The 20,975-nt window shown below is 22.1% G+C and overlaps 1 protein-coding gene across 1 annotated transcript; it reads right to left on the bottom strand.

Moving 5' to 3' along the window:
• Positions 1 to 17,111: 17,111 nt before the first annotated feature.
• On the bottom strand, positions 17,112 to 20,052 carry EAE98_012363 (uncharacterized protein; the record flags this gene model as incomplete). Its single annotated transcript, XM_038959988.1, has 6 exons — positions 17,112 to 17,131; positions 17,560 to 17,896; positions 18,080 to 18,180; positions 18,290 to 19,062; positions 19,111 to 19,417; positions 19,476 to 20,052. 6 exons carry the CDS (start codon positions 20,050 to 20,052, stop codon positions 17,112 to 17,114), a joined length of 2,115 nt encoding a protein of 704 aa, XP_038803683.1.
• Positions 20,053 to 20,975: the final 923 nt, after the last annotated feature.

The raw sequence follows: 20,975 nt of genomic DNA, 5'->3' as shown, positions 1-20,975 counted from the left end.
GTGGGAATACAGAACGGTACCCCCACTGTACCCCTATAGGATACGGTGTCTGAACTATACTTTGATTAGATATTGTACGCTATCTTGATACAATGGAAATACTGTTTGTATAATTCGTGCACTATTAAAGCACTATTCGCTAGGTCCTGTAGCACCCCTGTAGCTAATCCCTATAAGCCCTGAAACTATAGGCTGAAACCCCTGTAGCTAGCCCCTATAGGCCCCAAAGCCAGCTCTATAGGGCTTATAATATAAGCCTAAAAAAATTCCTATTAGGCTTCTAGTATTAAATGCTTAGTAATCTTTTAAAGTGAGTCTAGACTAAAAGAGCTATCATTCGAAAAAATACGAAAATTAGAATTAAAAAATCTAATATAACTTGATTACTAATCAAGTTTTATCTAATCTTATTATTTATTATATTAGGGCTTTATTATAAATATAATAAATTTCATTAATTCGAAATTATTATATGAATACAGTCTTATAAATATATAATTTATTAAATTTAAATAATTTAAATTATATATATCAATCCCTAAAATAATAATATAAATCGGATTTCAGGAGTATGAAACTAATATTAAATAAAATACGATTTTTCTTACTTTTTTTATTAATATTATAAAATTGATTATATCATTATTATATTAGAGTGTCAATAATATTATTATATTATATAATTAATTTAATATCAATTTTAATATTATTAATACAATTTAATTGAAAGCTTTTTTTCTTTAAATTCCTGATTGAATATGATACTAGCACTGTTCAAGTACTGTTTAGGGATTCGAATATGGTGAAAGTATTACTTCATTAGTACTAGCACTGTTCAGGGGTTCAGGAACTATAGAAGTACCACTTCATTAATACTAGTATTGCAAGTACTGTTCAAGAGTTCGGGAACTGTAGAAGTATTACTAATACAGTAGAAATACCACTCCATTAGTACTAGAACTGTACTTCCACCGTATTATCTCCTGGCTTGTTCCGTTAAGGTATATAATAATATTTTGAAATATTATTTTGTAATATATAATCCTTGTTTGATTGTTTTAAAGTTTATTAATTAGATTAAATAAATTATTTATTTTTATTAAAAAACATTTTTAGAATAAAATATATTAATTAAAATATTTTTTATAAATCAATATTTTTATAATAATGGATTTTTAGGCTCTTTTTTTGTAAATTTTATAATGAACATATTGATTAATAATCTTTTTTAATATTAATTAATAAGAATAAGAATAATTTTTTTTTGGTTATAAAAAGAAGGGTTATAAATATTACAAATATATATAAAAAAAGAAAAATTGATTTAAAATAGATTATTGTATTAAATATAGTAATCTTAATAATAAAAGCTTTATAAAATAACATAATTAGTTTGTTATTAATATTAAATAAAAAGATAATTAAAATAATAATAATAATAATAATAATAATAATAATAATTATTATTATTTTATGAATTGATATTTTATTAATATAAGTGATTCTAAAGGAGTTTTTAAAATATTTTTCATTTTTATAGATATTTGTAACAATTTTTTAATAATAATTGATTTTAAGAATATTATGAGTGTCTATAAATTAATAATTGAAATATTTATTATAAATAATAAGTGATATAATATTAATATATTTTTTGATATAATAATCAATATAAATATAATTAAAAAATTATTTATTAAATATGAGTAATATTTGATGTAAAAAAACTTAAGAATGTCAAATATAATAAAGTTATTACTAAAAAAATAATAATCTAATATAATATTAAAATAATAATTTTCATTAGTTTATTTTATATTAAATTTTTATTTAAAAAAAATGAAATATAATAAAAACCAATTTTCTATTTTTATTTTCTTGAATTAATATCAATAGATTTAGATTTAAGTATAATAATCTTAATAATATTATTATTATATTTAAAAATATTTATTTTATATATTAATAATTTGGCTATACATTTTTGTTATAGAATATTAATATTAAAGAATTGATTAATTATTTTATTAAAACCGAATTATCATGACTTCATTATTAATTTGATTATTTATTTATATATAAGTTTTATAAAATACTTAAACATTTTTGGTATAACAAAAACTTTGAGGTAATTAAATAGTTTATTAAGTTTTATGATTATTATTAAATCTATGGTAAATTGTTTGATAGATTGAAATTCTTTTTATTCAATAAGAATTTTGAGTTTAATTATATTATATTTGTTAATATATTTTATATTAATAATAATTTTATTTTGTATATTATTAATGAAATTATATACTTTTAAGTTATTTAATAATTTGATAATATATTTATTAAATATATATAGAATAAACTTTGTGAATATTAGATTAATATATATATTGATTTATTAAAATATATTATTTATAATATTAATATTAATTTTATTAAAAAAGAATTTCAATAATATATTATATTAATATTCATTTAAATAAAAATAATTTTTGTGAAAATATTTTATTCAATTGGTATTATTGAAAGATTTTATATATTGTTATGTAAATCTTATAAAATTATTTATAAAAAAGTTTATAAGTTTAGTATTTGTAAAGTAGTTATATTTCAGATGGTTGTAAAAGTAATTAATAATATTATGAGATTTAATAATTCAATGTTTATTTTATTTATTTTTAATATATTTCTTTGTATAATTAATATTAATTTTTCAATATCTATTATTTAATAATGTATTATTATAATCTTTAAAGTTATAATAAAGATTTATAGATTATATAATTTTGTATAAATATAAGAAGCTTTGAATATACATAAAAAATCTTTTATAATTGTATTTTATAATTTATTATTAAATAATAAGGTTTTGATTTAAAGAAAGGATAATAGAATAATTATTAATAAGTAGAAAGAATTTTTTTTTATTAATATAAAAGAGGAAATATGTATTTTTAATTTATTTTATAAATCTATAAGATTTAGATTTATATAAATAAAGTTATATTATAAATAATCAAAAATTAAATATATTAAAAAGATCAAAGAAATTGATTATAAAATTAATATAGCAATCATTTCTATAATTAATATTATTTTTGACAAGATTCTATTAGTTTTATATATTGATTTCAAGGTATTATATAATTTATTTATCAAGCTAAAAATGATTAATGAAAAGAGATTAATAATCGATATTATAATATTATATTAATTCTACAAGTAGAAAAAAATTGTTGAGATAATTTGAATTAATAATTCGATTAATTTGGTTGATATAATAACGAAAGGAAAGCTATATCAAGCTTTTGTTAATTTAATTAGTACAAATAAGATTGATATCAAAATAATAAAGTGAATAAAATAAAATTAAAGGAAGGAATTGGTTTTGTTAATAAAAGATTAGGGATTTTAATCAGTAAATAAAGGATTTAATGATTTTATGAATTTCTTTTCAGTTATTATATTTGAAGCTATAAAAGAGAATTCTAAGTATATAAATAAGAGACTTCATTTCAAAGGAATGATTTCAATATAATAACTATTGTATTAAAAGTATTTAAACAAATATAAAAGAGATTAGCTTTTTCAGTAATGCTTATAAAAGGTCTATTATTTCTTTTATTAGCTAGCTTTTTAGATTGAATATAAATAGACATTTAGGGGTCTATTTATAGTAAAAACCACGTCTTCCGTATCTCTCTCAAACCAACAATAACTTCGGATTATTTCTTATTACCATTAAACTCTAGATTTATATATTTATTAAATTTATAATCTTTGATTAATTTAATCAATTTCATACAATTAAGAAAAGAAAGCAAAATAAATGTTTAGATGTTTTCCTTTTTTAATATTTATCATTATAATTAAAATCTTATTTCGAATATATTAAATATTATTAAAAAATAATTTAATAAGAGCGGTTTTAATATTCAATATTATATGTTTAAATTAAGCATATAATTTAAATATAAAAACTCGGATTTAATATATTAATTTAATTATAGTAATATAAACTTTATAAATATTCCCAGTGAATCTATATATAGAGCTAATTATATTATTAATCTTATTTTCTTGAAAAAAAATTTAATTGATATTATTATTAGAGAAAATATATATAATAATTCGAATTATAAAATCTAAATCATTATTATTTCAGAATAAAATATAATCTTATTAAAATAATATTCTTATAAAATTCCAAAAAAATCAAACAAACTCTTTAACTTAATATATATTGATATAGCCTGTTCTTTTAATCTCCTTCTTTTTATAAATAAGACAATATTTGAAATATATATAATCGATTTTATTATAATAATGAATATTATTATTTGTACAATTAATAAGCCTAAGAGAAAAAATAATAAAGTTATATTATAATGAATTCCTAAATATAAAGAGATATATTAAAATTATTTTTATAAATATCATATTTCGGATAAAAACATTTTTTAAATAATTTGAATCTTTTATAATATAATTTAATAAACAAAATATAAATATTAAAAGACGATTATAAATAGAATTAAAAATAATAAGAAGCTTTATAAGATTATTAATTAATATAAATTAAAGTTTAATTTGAAGTTATTTCTATTATATATTAATAACAATCTTATTGAAAATATTATAAAGAAGATTAAGATTTTGTATAAAAAGATCCTTGATTATTTTAATATTTTTGATAATCTTAAATATAATTCTTTTGAAAACTAAAATAAATCAGATAATTTATAATAATTCTAATTTATTTTGATAAAAAAGATTGTATATAATATTATAAGGATTTTGAATATCTTATTAGATATAGATTATATTATAATATAAATAGTCAAGATCTATTAATTATTCATTAATTATATTTTTTATAAACTCTATAATCAATATCTAATATTTGATTTCTTTTTATCGATTCAAAAGTTTATTGTAATAGTTATATTATCTAAAATTAATAAAAAGAATAGATTCTCTATTTGCTTCTAATAATCAATTATATTTATCTTTTATATTTCAACAGATTTGAAAAGAATTATAACTCATTATATAATATATATTAGATTAATTAATAACATTCTCAATCTATAATACAAAAAAGCTCTTTTTAAAAGAATTATTATAAATTCAATAACCTATTTTATTTATAATATAAAAACTATTTTTTTCCAAAAACTGAAAGTTGTTATCCCCTAGACTGCGGGTTACGGCCGGCATATGTGGCTCGTGCGCAAGCAAAAACATCAATAACTTTACAAATTATATCAAATATAAAAACCTTTTAATTGAAATTTAAGATTAGAATTTATTGAATTAATAATAATCAAAAGATTGATTATAGATTTATATATTATATTTTTTAAAAAAAATTATATAAAGTTTTTTAATCCTATTATATTTCATTCTCAAGATAATGTAATTTACGATTTCAAAAGCTCTTAGATTATAATACTTTGATTGGCCAATAAGGCATTATAAGTGGAACCCGGCCGTAACCCGTAGTCTAGGGGATAATTATTATAAATATTTAAAGTGTTTTCAATACATCCCTAAAATAAAAATTATCAAAAAGAATAATTAAATAAAACCGGTTTCTAGTTTTTTTTTAAATTAATTGAATCCTTTTTTATTAATCAATTTATTTGAATGCATCTAAAAAACTCAATTATATTTAATTATAAAATTGAATATAGAATACTCTAAAACACCCTTTTTTTCTAATTTTATTTATATCATATTTGATTAAATTTATATTATTAGAAAATATAAAATTACATTTTGAATACATTAATAACCTTTATTTATATTAAATCTTTCAATCCCTAAACTTCAATATTTTTATTTTAACATATAATATAAAAAAGATTCTTGAATAAAATAATAATAATAAAATTGTTTTTATTTTCAAAAAACTTGGAATAATTTGTTTCATTTAAAAGAATGGGTTATATTATTCTTTATATTATTAATAAGAAGTTTATTATTATATTAATTACAAGCTTTTTCTCAGCCCTTTATAATCAAAAATAACAACAGCTTTGTTAGCACTCTTTGTAATTATTTTTAATATTACTTAGAACCTACATCTACACTTATACTATACAGCTTTTAGAATCCTAAAATTAATTAAGATTTATATTCCTATATTTCATTAAAATATGAATTTTGAAGCTTTAAAGCTATTCAAAGATTATAAGCTGTTTGGAATAATAGTCCATGTACAGGCTTAAGTGGGGTATATCCAACGATGAATAATAATAATAATAATAATAATAAATAAATTGCGCTAGCCTCTCGCTCCTAGCTCGCATAAGGGCGCCGAGGCGTCTTTAAGCCAAAATCTAATAAATCTAGTAAATCTAATAAATCTAGTAAATCTAATGAATCTAGTAAATCTAATAAATCTAGTAAATCTAGTAAATCTAATAAATCTAGTAAATCTAATAAATCCAATAAATCTAATAAATCTAATAAATCTAAAAACTCTAATAAATCTAGTAAATCTAATGAATCTAGTAAATCTAATAAATCTAGTAAATCTAATAAATCTAATAAATCTAGTAAATCTAATAAATCTAATAAATCTAAAAACTCTAATAAATCTAGTAAATCTAATAAATCCAATAAATCTAATAAATCTAATAAATCTAAAAACTCTAATAAATCTAGTAAATCTAATGAATCTAGTAAATCTAATAAATCTAGTAAATCTAATAAATCTAATAAATCTAGTAAATCTAATAAATCTAATAAATCTAAAAACTCTAATAAATCTAGTAAATCTAATAAATCCAATAAATCTAATAAATCTAATAAATCTAAAAACTCTAATAAATCTAGTAAATCTAATGAATCTAGTAAATCTAATAAATCTAGTAAATCTAATAAATCTAATAAATCTAGTAAATCTAATAAATCCAATAAATCTAATAAATCTAATAAATCTAAAAACTCTAATAAATCTAGTAAATCTAATAACTCTAATAAATCTAGTAGATTTAATAAATCTAATCCCTCTACCTCTTGTTACAGTCAATCCGCATACGGACTAGTAAGGGCACGTGAATAGTCCCTGCAGGACTACTTCGGGCCAACGCCAACCTATACACAATTATAAATTGTAGAATTTTCATAATTTAGGAGAATTAATGAAAAGTCTTTGTGTTACCTTACATCTAGTTGATTCATTGCTATTATCTACTCTAATACCTTTTCTTTTCCTTCTCCCTCTCCTCTTCTCTTTCCCTCTCCTCTTCCCTCTTCTTTTTTCTAATTCCCTTCCCCTCCCTCTTTCTAATCCCCTCCCCTTTTCAATCCCCACAACTTCCAAATTTCCAAACTAATCAGAAATATTTATTCAATTCTTTAATTCCTTAATCTTTTCAATTTACTTTACTCTCTAATCAATTATTTCTTTTATTAATCATAATTTATTAATATAAAAATTATATTATTAGAAAATTTTCGATTTATAAAATCCTAAAATACCTTTTAATTTCATTTTATAAATCTTTTACTTTTAATTTGTTAATTCTTAAATTCAAATATTTTGATATTCGTATATAAAACATCTATACTTTTTTTCAATTAATCAGCTTCCAATTATGAATTGTATTTTAAATCCTGATTATAATCAAAAATAAAATATAATCTATTTGTAAATAATTCGGAATTTAATTTAACAAAAAATTCTTTTTCAAAAGATATAGTATTATGAAAATTATTAAAACTCAAATAATAATATATTATATCTATAGTTTTGTAAAAATGATTAATAATCTTTTAATTTTAGTTTTATATAAAATCATTATTACCTATATTGTTCCTTTTTTATATATAAAATTGATATATAATTGAATAATAAAACAAAATCATTTTATATTCAATATATTATCCACAATTTTACTATTTTTTTCTAGATAAATTGATATATTAACTTATTTCAATAATTATTCATTTTAATATTTAAAAATACATTTTCTATTTGAAAAACTTTCCTAATAATTTTTTTCAAAAAAACATAAATGTTCTATTTGCTAATATTATATTAAATAAAACTATATTCTATTTTATTATATATATTTAATTAGTGAATATTCTTTATTTTATAATTTATTAGATTACATCTTTATTTATTATAAGAAATGAAGATATTGATTAATAATAAAAATCTAAAATCAGCATCCAGTATTTAGAAATCATTTTTTCTAATATTATATATTTTATATTACAATATTTATATTTTTTTTTAAAATATTAAATAAATCTAATAAAAGATATTAATAAGAAAACAGTAATTATTAATTTCAAGAAATAATAATTTTATTTTTCTTTCAATAAGGTTTTAATTTTGTTAGATAGTTCTAAATAAATTATTCATAAAGAGAGATTTTTGGAATTTATTATATAATCTATTAGAATAGAAAGTAAACTATTATTAATTTAAATTTGATTAATATTACTTTATATATTTCAATTTAAAGACAATTGGAATTTATATAAATCTTAAATATATTTTAAAGATTCTTTTATTTAATAAATAATATCTATAGTTTGATATTGATAATATATTAATGATATTTTAAAATATAGTTTATAACTAAAAGCTGATTGGTTTAGAAAATATATAAAGTTTATACAAAAATATTATAATGAAGTATTGGATTAATATTCAATAAAAAAAGATAAACAAATTTATAAAATGAAATTAAAAAGGATTTTGAAATTTTATAAATTAAGAGTTTTTAATAATATAAACTTTATATTAATAAATTATAATTAATAGAAGAAATGATTGATCAGAAAGTGGATTGAAGAGAGTGGAGATTTAAAGATTTTGAAAAGTTGAATAAATGTTTTCGATTGGTTTGGTTTGTGATAAGGGAGATAAGGAATTAGATAAAGGAGGGGGAGGGGGAGAGGGGATTAGAAAGGGAAGGGGGAGGTTAAAAAGAGAGAGGGGAGGGGGAGGGATTAGAAAGAGGAGGGGGAGGGGGAAGGTATTAAAAGCGAGGGGGAGGGCGGATTAGAAAGAGGAGGGGGGATTGGGGGGATTAAAAGATTTCGATTATTAGATTCATTAGATTATTATTCATTAGATTTATTAGATATTAGATTCATTAGATTCATAGATTCATTAGATTCATTAGATTCATTAGATTCATTAGATTCATTAGATTCATTAAATTCATTAAATTTATTACATTCATTATATTCATTACATTCATTACATTCATTACATTCATTATATTCATTATATTCATTACATTCATTATATTCATTACATTCATTACATTCATTACATTCATTACATTCATTACATTCATTACATTCATTACATTCATTACATTCATTACATTCATTACATTCATTATATTCATTATATTTATTACATTTATTACATTTATTACATTTATTAGATTTATTAGATTTATTAGATTTATTAGATTTATTAGATTTACTATACCCCAGTTAACCAGATCGACACAACATTCCAAAATCGAGGTATCTTCATATTTTCGATTTTGTTATATAAAATTAATTCTCTATATCCTTTATAAACCCTTTTATTCAATATAACAATTATTCTTGTAATAATATTATTGAATAATGGATTTATAATATTGGATTATCCTTTATAATTATTAAACCCTAGATTTATATATTTATTAGATTTATAATTTCTAATCAATTTCAATTAATCTTATATAATTAAAAGAAAAAGAAACAAAATAAATATTTAAATACTTTTCTTTCTCAAAACCGATTATTATAATTAAAATATTATTTCGAACATATTAAATACTATTAAAAAGTAATTTAATATTTTTAAATATAATACAAAAAGCAAATATATAATCATTACAAAGCTTATAATCTTATTCAATATTTTTATAATATTCTATATAAATATATCTAACATAATCTTTACAAAGAAATTTACTAACTTTATAATTAATTTTATAATTACTATTATCTTTATTAATATCATAATTCCTTTTATACTTCTCAATACCCATATCCAATCCTTTACTTATATTACATTCACTACTAGCCTTAAAATCTTTATAAAAACAATTAAGTCCAATAATATTAATAATATTAAAAATAGTATATCCTCTAAACCCAGAAATATACAATCCAAAAAAATCTCTTACAATTCTATATTAAGAAAAAGTTCTATCTCAAATTATATTTAATACCAGAATTAGAGATTGCTTACTAAATACAAATTCCCCACTTTATTTAATTAATCCTTTATTTTCATCTTTCAACAACAATTTATAAAAATCATCAAAGATCTTTTTTTAACTAATATTCCAATAATTTTATTTATAGCTATAAACTAAATTATTATCCCTATATTTAATAATATTTATAATCTATTTTATAATAAATATAATCAATAAAAAATATTATAAATATTAAATATTATATCCCTGATTATTTTAGAAATCTAATATAATTATATAATTACAAAAATCCCTATTTCTTTTATAAATTTGAATAATAGAATAATTGTAATAGATAAGGTTTTTATTTTTAATAAAATCTTTATACAAATAAAAAAGTGCTTAATCATTATTAAATTCTTTAATTATAAAATCAGTAAATATTTTAATAGAATTATCTGAATTATTTTATTTATTAAAATAGTTTGTTTTTTTATATTTTTTAATATTTATAGTATTTTTAAACTTATTAAAAAGAAGTATATTATGGTTTGATATAATTTAAACTATCAAGAATATTGCTTTTCTATTAGATATATCTGACTCCCCCTTTGCATTTATTGTAATTATTGAATAGATATATATAAAGAATTAGTAAATATTAATTATATAGTATTATTTAAATATATCAATTACTATAATTTATTTAAAACTGGTTATAATAAATACCCTATTATCTTTTAATATAAAAACAATATTATAATATTTTTTATTAAAAATAAATTTAAGATTATTTGAAAAATAAAAGAAATTTAATATAAAATAGTTAATATATTTATTAAAATTTCTAAAACAAAAATATTTGATATTTTTATAATTATAGAATTCTTTAATAAATATAAATATAATAAAACTATTACTTTATATAAATAGACTGAATCCTTTTTTATTACTAGTTTGATTTTAATTTGAAATTAGATATAAGTTTTTACAGTTTTAATTTAAATATCTATTCTTTTTTAAAATAAGAATTCTAAATTATATATAAAATCAAATAAAGGAAAGAATAAGAATATTTCTTGTTATATACAAAGTTTTGATAAATTTAATATATTTGATTTTGAAAAGAAATTTTATTAATATTAATATAATATTACAAGCCTTACAATAAAATCCGTAATTAATAAATTTGATAATATAATCTTTAGATTTGTTGAGCTAATATTAATAGAAGTATTTTTATATATATAATAATTCTTATAATTTCAGATATTCAATAAATTAATATTATTACATCTAGAAATCTTAAACAGTTATTAATATACAAATACAAAACTATTTGAATTATAATTATTATATTTCAATAAATTTTTAGAATCTTATAAATCCTAAAGAATCAAATTATCCTCAAATTATAATATATATATACAAAAACACTAATCTACATATACAACAATATCATTTTATATATAATAAAACCTTTTTAAATTGATATAAATAGAAATATTATATTTAATTTATATTATTAATTAAATAATAATAAGATAATAAATTATATATTCTATCTTATTCTATTATTTTAATATTTAATAAAGAATAACTTCAATATTCAATATTATATATTTAAATTAGAAATGTAATTCAGATATAGGGATTTAAATTTAATATATTAGTTTAATAATAATAATATAGATTTTATTAATATCTCTAGTAAATTTATATATAAAATAGATTACATTATTAATCTTATCTTCTCAAACATCCCCTTTATTAATATTACTATTAGAAAAGATATATATAATAACTTGAATTATAAAATATAAATTATTATTATTCTAGAATAAGGCATAACCCCACTAGAATAATACTATTATAGAATTCTAGAGATAAAACTAGATAAACTCTTTAATCTAATATATATTAATATAGTCTATTTTTCTAAAAAAAATTTCTTTATAAATGAAATAGTAATTAAAATATATATAATTAATTTTATTATAATAATAAATATTGTTATTTATATAATTAATAAGTCTAATAGGAAAAATAATAAAACTATATTATAATAAATCTTTAAATATAAAAAGGTATATCAGAATTATTTTTGCAAATATAATATTTAAAAAAGAATATTTTCTAAATAATTCAAATCTTTTATAATATAGTTTAATAAGCAAAATATAATTATTAAAAAATATTATAAATAGAATTAAAAATAATAAAAAACTTTATAGAATTATTAATTAATATAAATTAAAGTTTAATTTAAAATTATTTTTATTATATATTAATAAAAACCTTATTAAAGATATTATAAAAAAATTGAGATTTTATATAAAAAGATTTTCAATTATTTCAATACTTTTAATAATCTCGAATATAATCTTTTTAAAAACTAAAATAGATTGGATATTCTAGAGTAATTTCAATTTATTTTAATAGAAAAGGTTGAATATAATATTATTAGAATTTCTAATATCTTTTCAGATATAAATTGTATTATAATATAAATATTCAAGATCTATTAATTAATAATTAATAATACTTTATATAAACTTTATAATTAATATCTAATATTCAATTTCTTTTTATAAGTCTGGAAATTTATTAAAATAACTATATTATTTAAAATCAATAAAAAGAATAAATTCTTTATTTATTTTAAGTAATTAATTATATTTATTTCTTATATTTTAAAAAATCTGAAGAAAATTATAATTTATTATTTAATATAGATTATACTAACTAATAGTATTTTTAACCTATAATATAAAAAAGCCCTCCCTAAAAAAGTTATTATAAATCTAATAATCTATTTTATATATAATATAAAAACTGTTTTTTCTTAAAAATTGAAAGTTATTATAATTATTATAAATATTTAAGGTATCTTTAATATATTTCTAAAATAAAGATTATTAAAAAGAATAATTAGATAAAATTAATTTCTAGTTTTTTTAAGGTTAATCGAATTCTTTTTTATTAATTAATTTATTCAAGTTTGTTTAGAGAATTTAATTATATCTAATTACAAGATTAAATATAAAATACCTTAGAGTTTCTCTTTCTTTTTAGTTTTATATATATTATATTTAATTAAACTTATATTATAAAATACAAAACTATATTTTGAATATACTAATAATCTTTACCTATATTAGACTTTTCAGTTTCTAAATTCTAATATTCTTACCCTAACAAATAATATAAGAAAGATTTTTGAATAGAATAATAATAATAAAATTATTTTTATTCTTAAAAAACTCAAAATAATTTATTTTATTAAAAAAAAAGAAGATTATATTTTTTCCTATATTATTAATAAAAAGTTTATTATTATATTAATTATTATAATTAAAAATGAAATATAATTTACTTTAAAATAACTTAAAATCTAATTTAATAAAAAACTCTTTTTAAGAGATATATTATTATAAAGATTATTAAAACTTAAATAGTAGTATATTATATTTATAGTTTTATAAAAATAATTAATAGCTCTTTAGTTTTAGCTTTATATAAAACTATTATTATTTATATTATTTCTTTTTTATATATAAAATCAAAATATAATTTGATAATAGAATAAAATTATTTTATATTTAATATATTATTTATAATCTTACTATCTCTTCCTAAGTAGATTAGTATATTGATCTGTTAGAATAAATATTCGTTTTAATATTTAAAAATATATTTTCTATATAAAAAACTATTTTAATAATTATTCTTTTTAAGATATAAATATTCTATTTATTAATATAATATTAAACAAAATTATATTTTGTTTTATTATATATATCTAATTATTAAATATCTTTTATTTTATAATCTATCAAATTATATCTCTATTTATTACTAAGAATAAGGATACTGGCTAATAATAGAAATCTAAAATCAAAATTCAATATTTAGGAATAATTCTTTTTAGTATTATATATTTCATATTATAATCTCTATATTTTTCTTTAAAATATTGAATAAATCTAATAAAGAATATTAATAAGAAAATAATAGCTATTAGTTTTAAAAAATAATAATCTTATTTTCTTTCTGATAAGATTTTAATCTTCTCAAATAGTTTTAAATAAATTATTAATAGAAAAAGGCTTATTAGGTATAAATATATAATATATCAAAATAAAAAGTAAATAATTATTAGCTTAAATTTAATTAATAATCCTTTGTATATTTTCAATTTAAAAGTAATTAGAATTTATATAAACTTTAAATATATTTTAAGAATTCCTTTATTTAATAAATAATATTTATAACTTTATATTAATAATATATTAATTATTTGATATCTATATAATAATATATTCAACTTTTTCTAATAAGCTTTCTATATTTATCAAAATATTATATAGATTTTCAATATTAGGGTTTATTAATCCCCTGAATATATAGATATTAAAGAAAACAAAACTATTAATAAGCTTATTAATCTCAAAGCTTACAAATCTATCTAGAATCTAGAACTTATTTTAATATCTATTATTAATAGAATAGGAATTATTATTAAAGGACTTTATAATTAAATAGAATAATTTTAATAGAATAAACAACAATCCACTTTTTCAAGTATATATAACAAATAGAATCTTGCCTATATAATTAAGCTTTCTCTAGAATTAGATTTGCCAAGAAAAATATTATACTATATCCTAACTATATATACAGAATACAGAGATTTCGTATAATACCATAGAAAATTCCAGTATTAAAATATTAACTTGAAATACTTCTATAGCTATTAGAAAACTCCTAAGTATCTAATACTATACTATAAATCGCTAGCTTAATTTAGGAAATAGCCTAAATAACTACTTTTATTTTTATTCTTATTAATAGCAAAAGACTTTAGCTACCTTTCATTTCTAATATTATAATTATTAGTATTAGCCAAATTCTTCGAAATCACCTGATTCTATATTAATATCTATCCTTACTAAGAATATTCATTTTCCTCTCTCTTTTTTCTTTTTTTTTCTTCTTCTAAGATAGATTCTATTTTTCTTTTATTTAATTAAATAATAATTAGGGATACAGTAAGGGCTTCTCTCAATATTATTAGTATTTTATATAAATACATACCTATATAACATTATATTTATTTATTCCTAAAGAACTATATCTAGCTCTTTAAAATCTTGAAATACTACTAACCCTATCTCAATTAACAAAAAAGAAGTTATTCAAATAAGCCCTAACCCCTATATATATAAATTGCTTTCTAAAATATTAAATAAATCCATAGCTTAATATATCCCTATACCCCTTAGAAGATTCCCAGGGTTAGCCTTAAGCCAGCTTGATGAATATTAATAAATACTACTACTACTACTACTACCCCAGTTAAGCCTGTACAAGGACCACTACTTCAAAAAGCTTATAATCTCTGAATAACTTCAAAATTCACATTTTGATAGAATATAAGAATATGAATCTTATTTATTTTTAGAGTTCTAAAGGCTATATAATATAAATATAAATATAGGTTTTAAATAATATTAAAAATAACTATAGAGAATAGTAATAAAACTATTGTTATTTTTAACCATAAAGGGCCGAGAAAAAGCTCGTATATTAATAATTTAATATTTATATATTAATATATCCAATTTCTTTTAATAATCTTTTCATATTTATTAAGATACTATATAGATTTTCAATATTAAAGTTTACTAATCCCCTAAGTATATAGATATTAAAGGAAATGAGATTATTAATAAGCTTATTAATCTTATGATTTATAAATCTATTTGAAATCTAGAGTTTGTTTTAATATCTATTATTAATAGAATAAGAATTATAATTAAAGAGTTTTATAATTAAATAAAGTTGTTTTAATAAAAGAAATAATAACCTATTCTTTTAAATATATATAATAAATAGAACCTTATTTATATAATTAAGCTTTCTTTAAAGTTAAATCTATCAAAAAAGATCTTATATTACATTCTAATAATATATATAGAATATAGGGATTTTATATAATACTATAGAAAGTCCCAATATTAAAATATTAATTTAGAGTATTTCTATAATTTTTAAAAAACTTCTGAATATCTGATACTATATTATAAATCTCTAGTTCAATTTGAGAAATAATCTAAATAATTATTTTTATTTTTATTCTTATTAATAAAAAAAGACTTTAGCTATTTCTTGTTTTTAAAATTATAATTATTAGTATTAAATGAATTTTTTAGAATTATTTGGTTTTATATTGATATTTATTTTTATTAAAGGATATTCATTCTTCTTTTTTTTTCTTTTTCTTTTTTTAATTAAACTCTACTTTTCTCTTATTTGATTAAACAGTAATTGGGGACATAATAGAAGTCTTTCTTAATATTAATATATTTTATAGATATATACCCTTATAACATTGTATTTGTTTATTCCTAGGAATTATATCTAGTTTTTTAAAATTTTGAATATTATTAATCTCATTTCAATTAATAAAGAAGGAGTTATTTAAATAAACTTTAATTTATATATATATATATATATATAAATTGCTTTCTAAGGTATTTTATAAGTTTATAGTTTAATATGTTTCTATACCTCTCGAAAGGTTCCTAGAGTCGATCTTAAGTCGGCTTGATAAACATTAATAAATACTACTACTATTGCTACTACTACTAAATCTATTAATATCCTAATCTAGAAGATATTATTATAGAATTTTAAATACGAATCATATAACTAAGAAATATATGCTTTGAATATTAAATCTAATTTAAATAATGTCTTTATATTTGCTTAGTTACTTTAATATTTGTACTATCAATGGATTTGATTCAAAGACGATGATAAAGACATTTAAAGATCAGATATTAATATTTCAAGAGTAGAAAATTCCAATTAGTATACAGTGAGTAATACACTTCTTATTCCGATATGAAGTATGACATGTATAGTTTACGCTTTTATTTAACCAAATCGCTCTTGTCCTGAGGTGAAATACGAGATGTATGATATGCATTGAATGTATTAAAGAGTGTTTTCATACGTAGCTATCTTAACAAAATTACGAAGCCTGAAATAATAGAAGGCTAGAGAGGAAAACAAGGATTGTATAAGGAAGCGAGGTTAGGAAGATAACAATATAAGAGTAGTTCATATCCCAAAGCCAAAACCATCATGACATCATAAGCGCGTGTCGTCTCATTTCGAATCATCGCCGAGTAGCAAAATGGTGTTCAACACCCCCCACCGCCACCGCCACAACCACCACCCCCTCCACCGCAACCCCCGCCTCCTCCGCCACTTCCGCCACCTCCACATCCGCCACTACCTCCTACTGAACCACCTGCACCACCACCTCCACCACCTCCACCACATCCACCAGCGCCGCCACATCCACCAGCTGCAACAGTACCTCCACAAGATCCTGCTGCACAAGCTCCGGCCATACCCACACCAACAGGCATCACGCACGGATCCCCTGCATAGTAAATCGGAGCACCGGCGTACATCGGACTCATGTACGGTCCATACATCATATATGGATAACCCCAAGCCGTGTAATAATAATCATCTCTAGGAGGGATAGTTCTTCCCTTCTGTTCAGCTCTTTGACGAGCTTTGTCGTAGGCGCGATTCATTTCCGATTTATTTCTTTGGCTAAGTCTATCGAAGACTGAAGCACGGGTCTCGGACTCTTCGACTCGAACAGCGGAGTGCGCGCTGATGTGTGCGCTATTGTTGGGGTCACACTGTAAGACTTGGGATCAGTATTGCCATCAAGAATAAAATTCGAAAGAAGACGAGGCATCAATGTTACACGTGGAAATAAAAGGAGTACATGGGGTGGGTACTATTTAGTGGAATGTATAATCGAAGAATAAAAGCAGGCAGTGAAAACAAAGAAACTAGTGAGTTCCTAATAGTTTACTTACTTTTCTTGCTGCTCCAGATGTATAGAAAGCGTCCAGAACCTTTTCGTGCTTGGAGGTTCCGAATACACGGCTTGACGAATCAATATGCTTGGAGCGAATGGCTGAAAAATATTAGCATGGACTGGGTGGAGAGAGGACAGACATTACCCTCGCAGTACCAACAAGTGCATTCAGAATACACTTGCCTATAGAGTCTCTCATAGGTCTTACTTGTCCATTCGAAGGCAGTAGAGAGAGCATCTTCTTCCATCTTATCATCATGGTCGATGAATTTTTGGCATTTTGAGAACGTATACTCGTAGTATTGTTTTGGCGATAATTGATGAGTATGCCATGCCAAATCAACATCCAAGGTTGGAACACAAACCTCTTTTGGATGGAGACGCATGATTTCAATGAATCTTTCATACTTTGTAAGTAATCGACCCATCGTCTCTCGAGCAGCTGGGGAACGAAGCCAGTCAAGACTTGCCATTCTATCGACAAACACACTCTGACGAATTACAGCACCTCCAAGTTCAAGCGCGAATATTGAAGAATTTTGCCAATATCTCGACATCATCTTTCGAACTGAAAGACACTCTGTTCGTAGCAAAGTGCTCCTCCCATTGTTGATTTTCTTTAGGGCTGATTTATTTCTGAATACTCCCTCGATAAGATCCCTAACATCAGTCATAGCGGGCTTTTTGTTAGGCTTTTTGTCAATTAGTTCTAGTATTTTTACCTTCAGCTCAATAGTAATCATACGATTGGGAAATGCATTTTGGTGCAAGGAACCAGATTTTGGATCTGGGGCATCCGGAATTCCAGTACTCGGAGATAGAATTGTTCCCCCTAGAGGAGAGTCTCTCATGATCAGATTTTCGACCTCTCTCTTAAACTTGGCAACTCGCAATAGATCGTGATTGATCTGACCACCACATTTGTGGCAAATGTGTGAAAAATCTCGATCTCCATAACCTGTACCATTCATGTCCATAATTCTATTGATATTAGCAACAATTTCCAACAGACTAGAACGAGTTTCATACTCTTGCAGTGATGGCTTTTCATTTGCAGCGCATGTAGTCCATGGAATTTCCAACACCTGGGAACATCGCGGGCAAATTAGTGTCTTTGCTGCATGATCATTGGCATTGCTCCAATGATGCCCTGTGGCATTCGTGAATCTTTCTTTGGCTGCTTCTGTTACTTGATAATTGAAGCTAGTATCAATAGCTGCATCAACAGCATGCCAGGGCATGCCTGTTGCCCATAAATCTTTCAAACCAAAGCGCATACAATCTTCCAGGTAGTTTCGAGGGTTGAGCATCAATGAATGCCATACCATGAGAACATCTTGTTTCAATATTAGGACATACTTTGCATGAGTGTAAATTTTGAAAGTAGAACACACCTATGGGGGGCAACATTGACGTGCTCCAAACCTTAGCTACACCATTCTTCGGAAAATCAATGAAGCCCGTGTGAGCCTTCATGTAGCTTCGCCGCAACCTAGTGGCATTCTCTTGCTCACACAATACCTTCAACCACCAATCCTCAAATCTCTCTACCGCTCTCGCAATATACAGAGACCATCTCTTTTCTCGCATCGCTACTAATGCTTTGTCACGGTTCTTGACGACCGGAAGTTCGCAACTTGCATCCCATAGACCAAATAATCCATCGGTATAGCCGACATCTTGTTTGAGACTATGAAAAGTCTTTAATAACTTGAGGTGTGCAAGACATAGATCTTCATTTGGAAAAGCAGGAATACTTGATTCCGAGACATTGAGATTGGAAAAGGCAGCTGTCAGATCTGATTCGGCGGGACTATCGGTAGCTGTGTAACCTGGCGGTGCTTCGTTTATTATGGCAGAGGAACTAGGAGACAGTGGTGAAGGTGGGTGCTCGACATGAGCGGAAGGGACGTCTTCCTCGGGAGACTTTTCTTGGCCTCCCTTATTGAGTAATTTATCGAGAAGAGGCATAGTGTGATGAATGGTTCTCTACTCCATCCAGAGGAAGTAAGGAAGATTGTGTCTTAGGTGGGGAAATCTAGTATAAATCGTACGAGTTGCAACTTTATGATTCGTTATGGTAATTGTGAAAAATAAAGTTGGTAAAGAAAAGATGGATATAAGGAGTGGACAAGGAGATTCACCTACCATATATATGATGGATTAGTTGATCGCATTCATGAGGTGGAAACGTTCTGTGCATGCGTAGGTAGTCAGTATGCAACGGAATGCAACGATATTACATCTTAGTAGTGAGGCTGAGATGTACTGTGCAGAATGACAGGAAGAGAAGATCGCCCTGACTATGACGCTAGAAGCTTTCTAGAAGGAAGGCGGAGGTGTAACTCACGCCTTAACATTGATGTAGTCAAAGTCTGTCGTAAAATCAATTCCGATGACTGTCAGATGATACTTAACGAATGCTTGGAAAATGCTTAATAAAGCTTCTCCTCCAATCGACCATCAACTCTATTCGCTGTTATTCTGTTGCCTTCAACAGCTTTTCAAATGTAGCGGGGGCAGTAAAGTCAAAGTAGCCAAGACACGTTAGAGATATTAAGGCTTAGCATGAATTCCCAATCAAAGTTCCCTTCCCGAACATGTGGAAAGCCGGAAGGATGACTTCAGCCGGCGTGCTAACATCGGGTAGAGGATCACCGTGGAGGCTTAGCGTTGATCATTCGGTCATTCTCCTCCATGTTCCATTCTTTTGCGGGGCAGAATTCAAGAGTGCCTTGAGAATGCCTCGAGAGTGCCCATTCTTGCCATTCTCGAGACATCCGTGACATCTTACCGTGCTTACTACTACTATCACGTGATATGAGAGATCTCTCAGAGCTCGGACCCTTCTTAGCCCGCCAGCCCTTGTTTGGGTTCTGGCCAGTAATTTGTTC

This window comes from Botrytis deweyae (assembly GCF_014898535.1).
Source record: "Botrytis deweyae strain B1 chromosome Unknown BDEW_064, whole genome shotgun sequence".
Classification (NCBI taxonomy): Eukaryota; Fungi; Ascomycota; class Leotiomycetes; order Helotiales; family Sclerotiniaceae; genus Botrytis; species Botrytis deweyae.
Note: the sequence above shows the minus strand (reverse complement) of the source record. Positions and strands in the feature narration are given on the sequence as shown.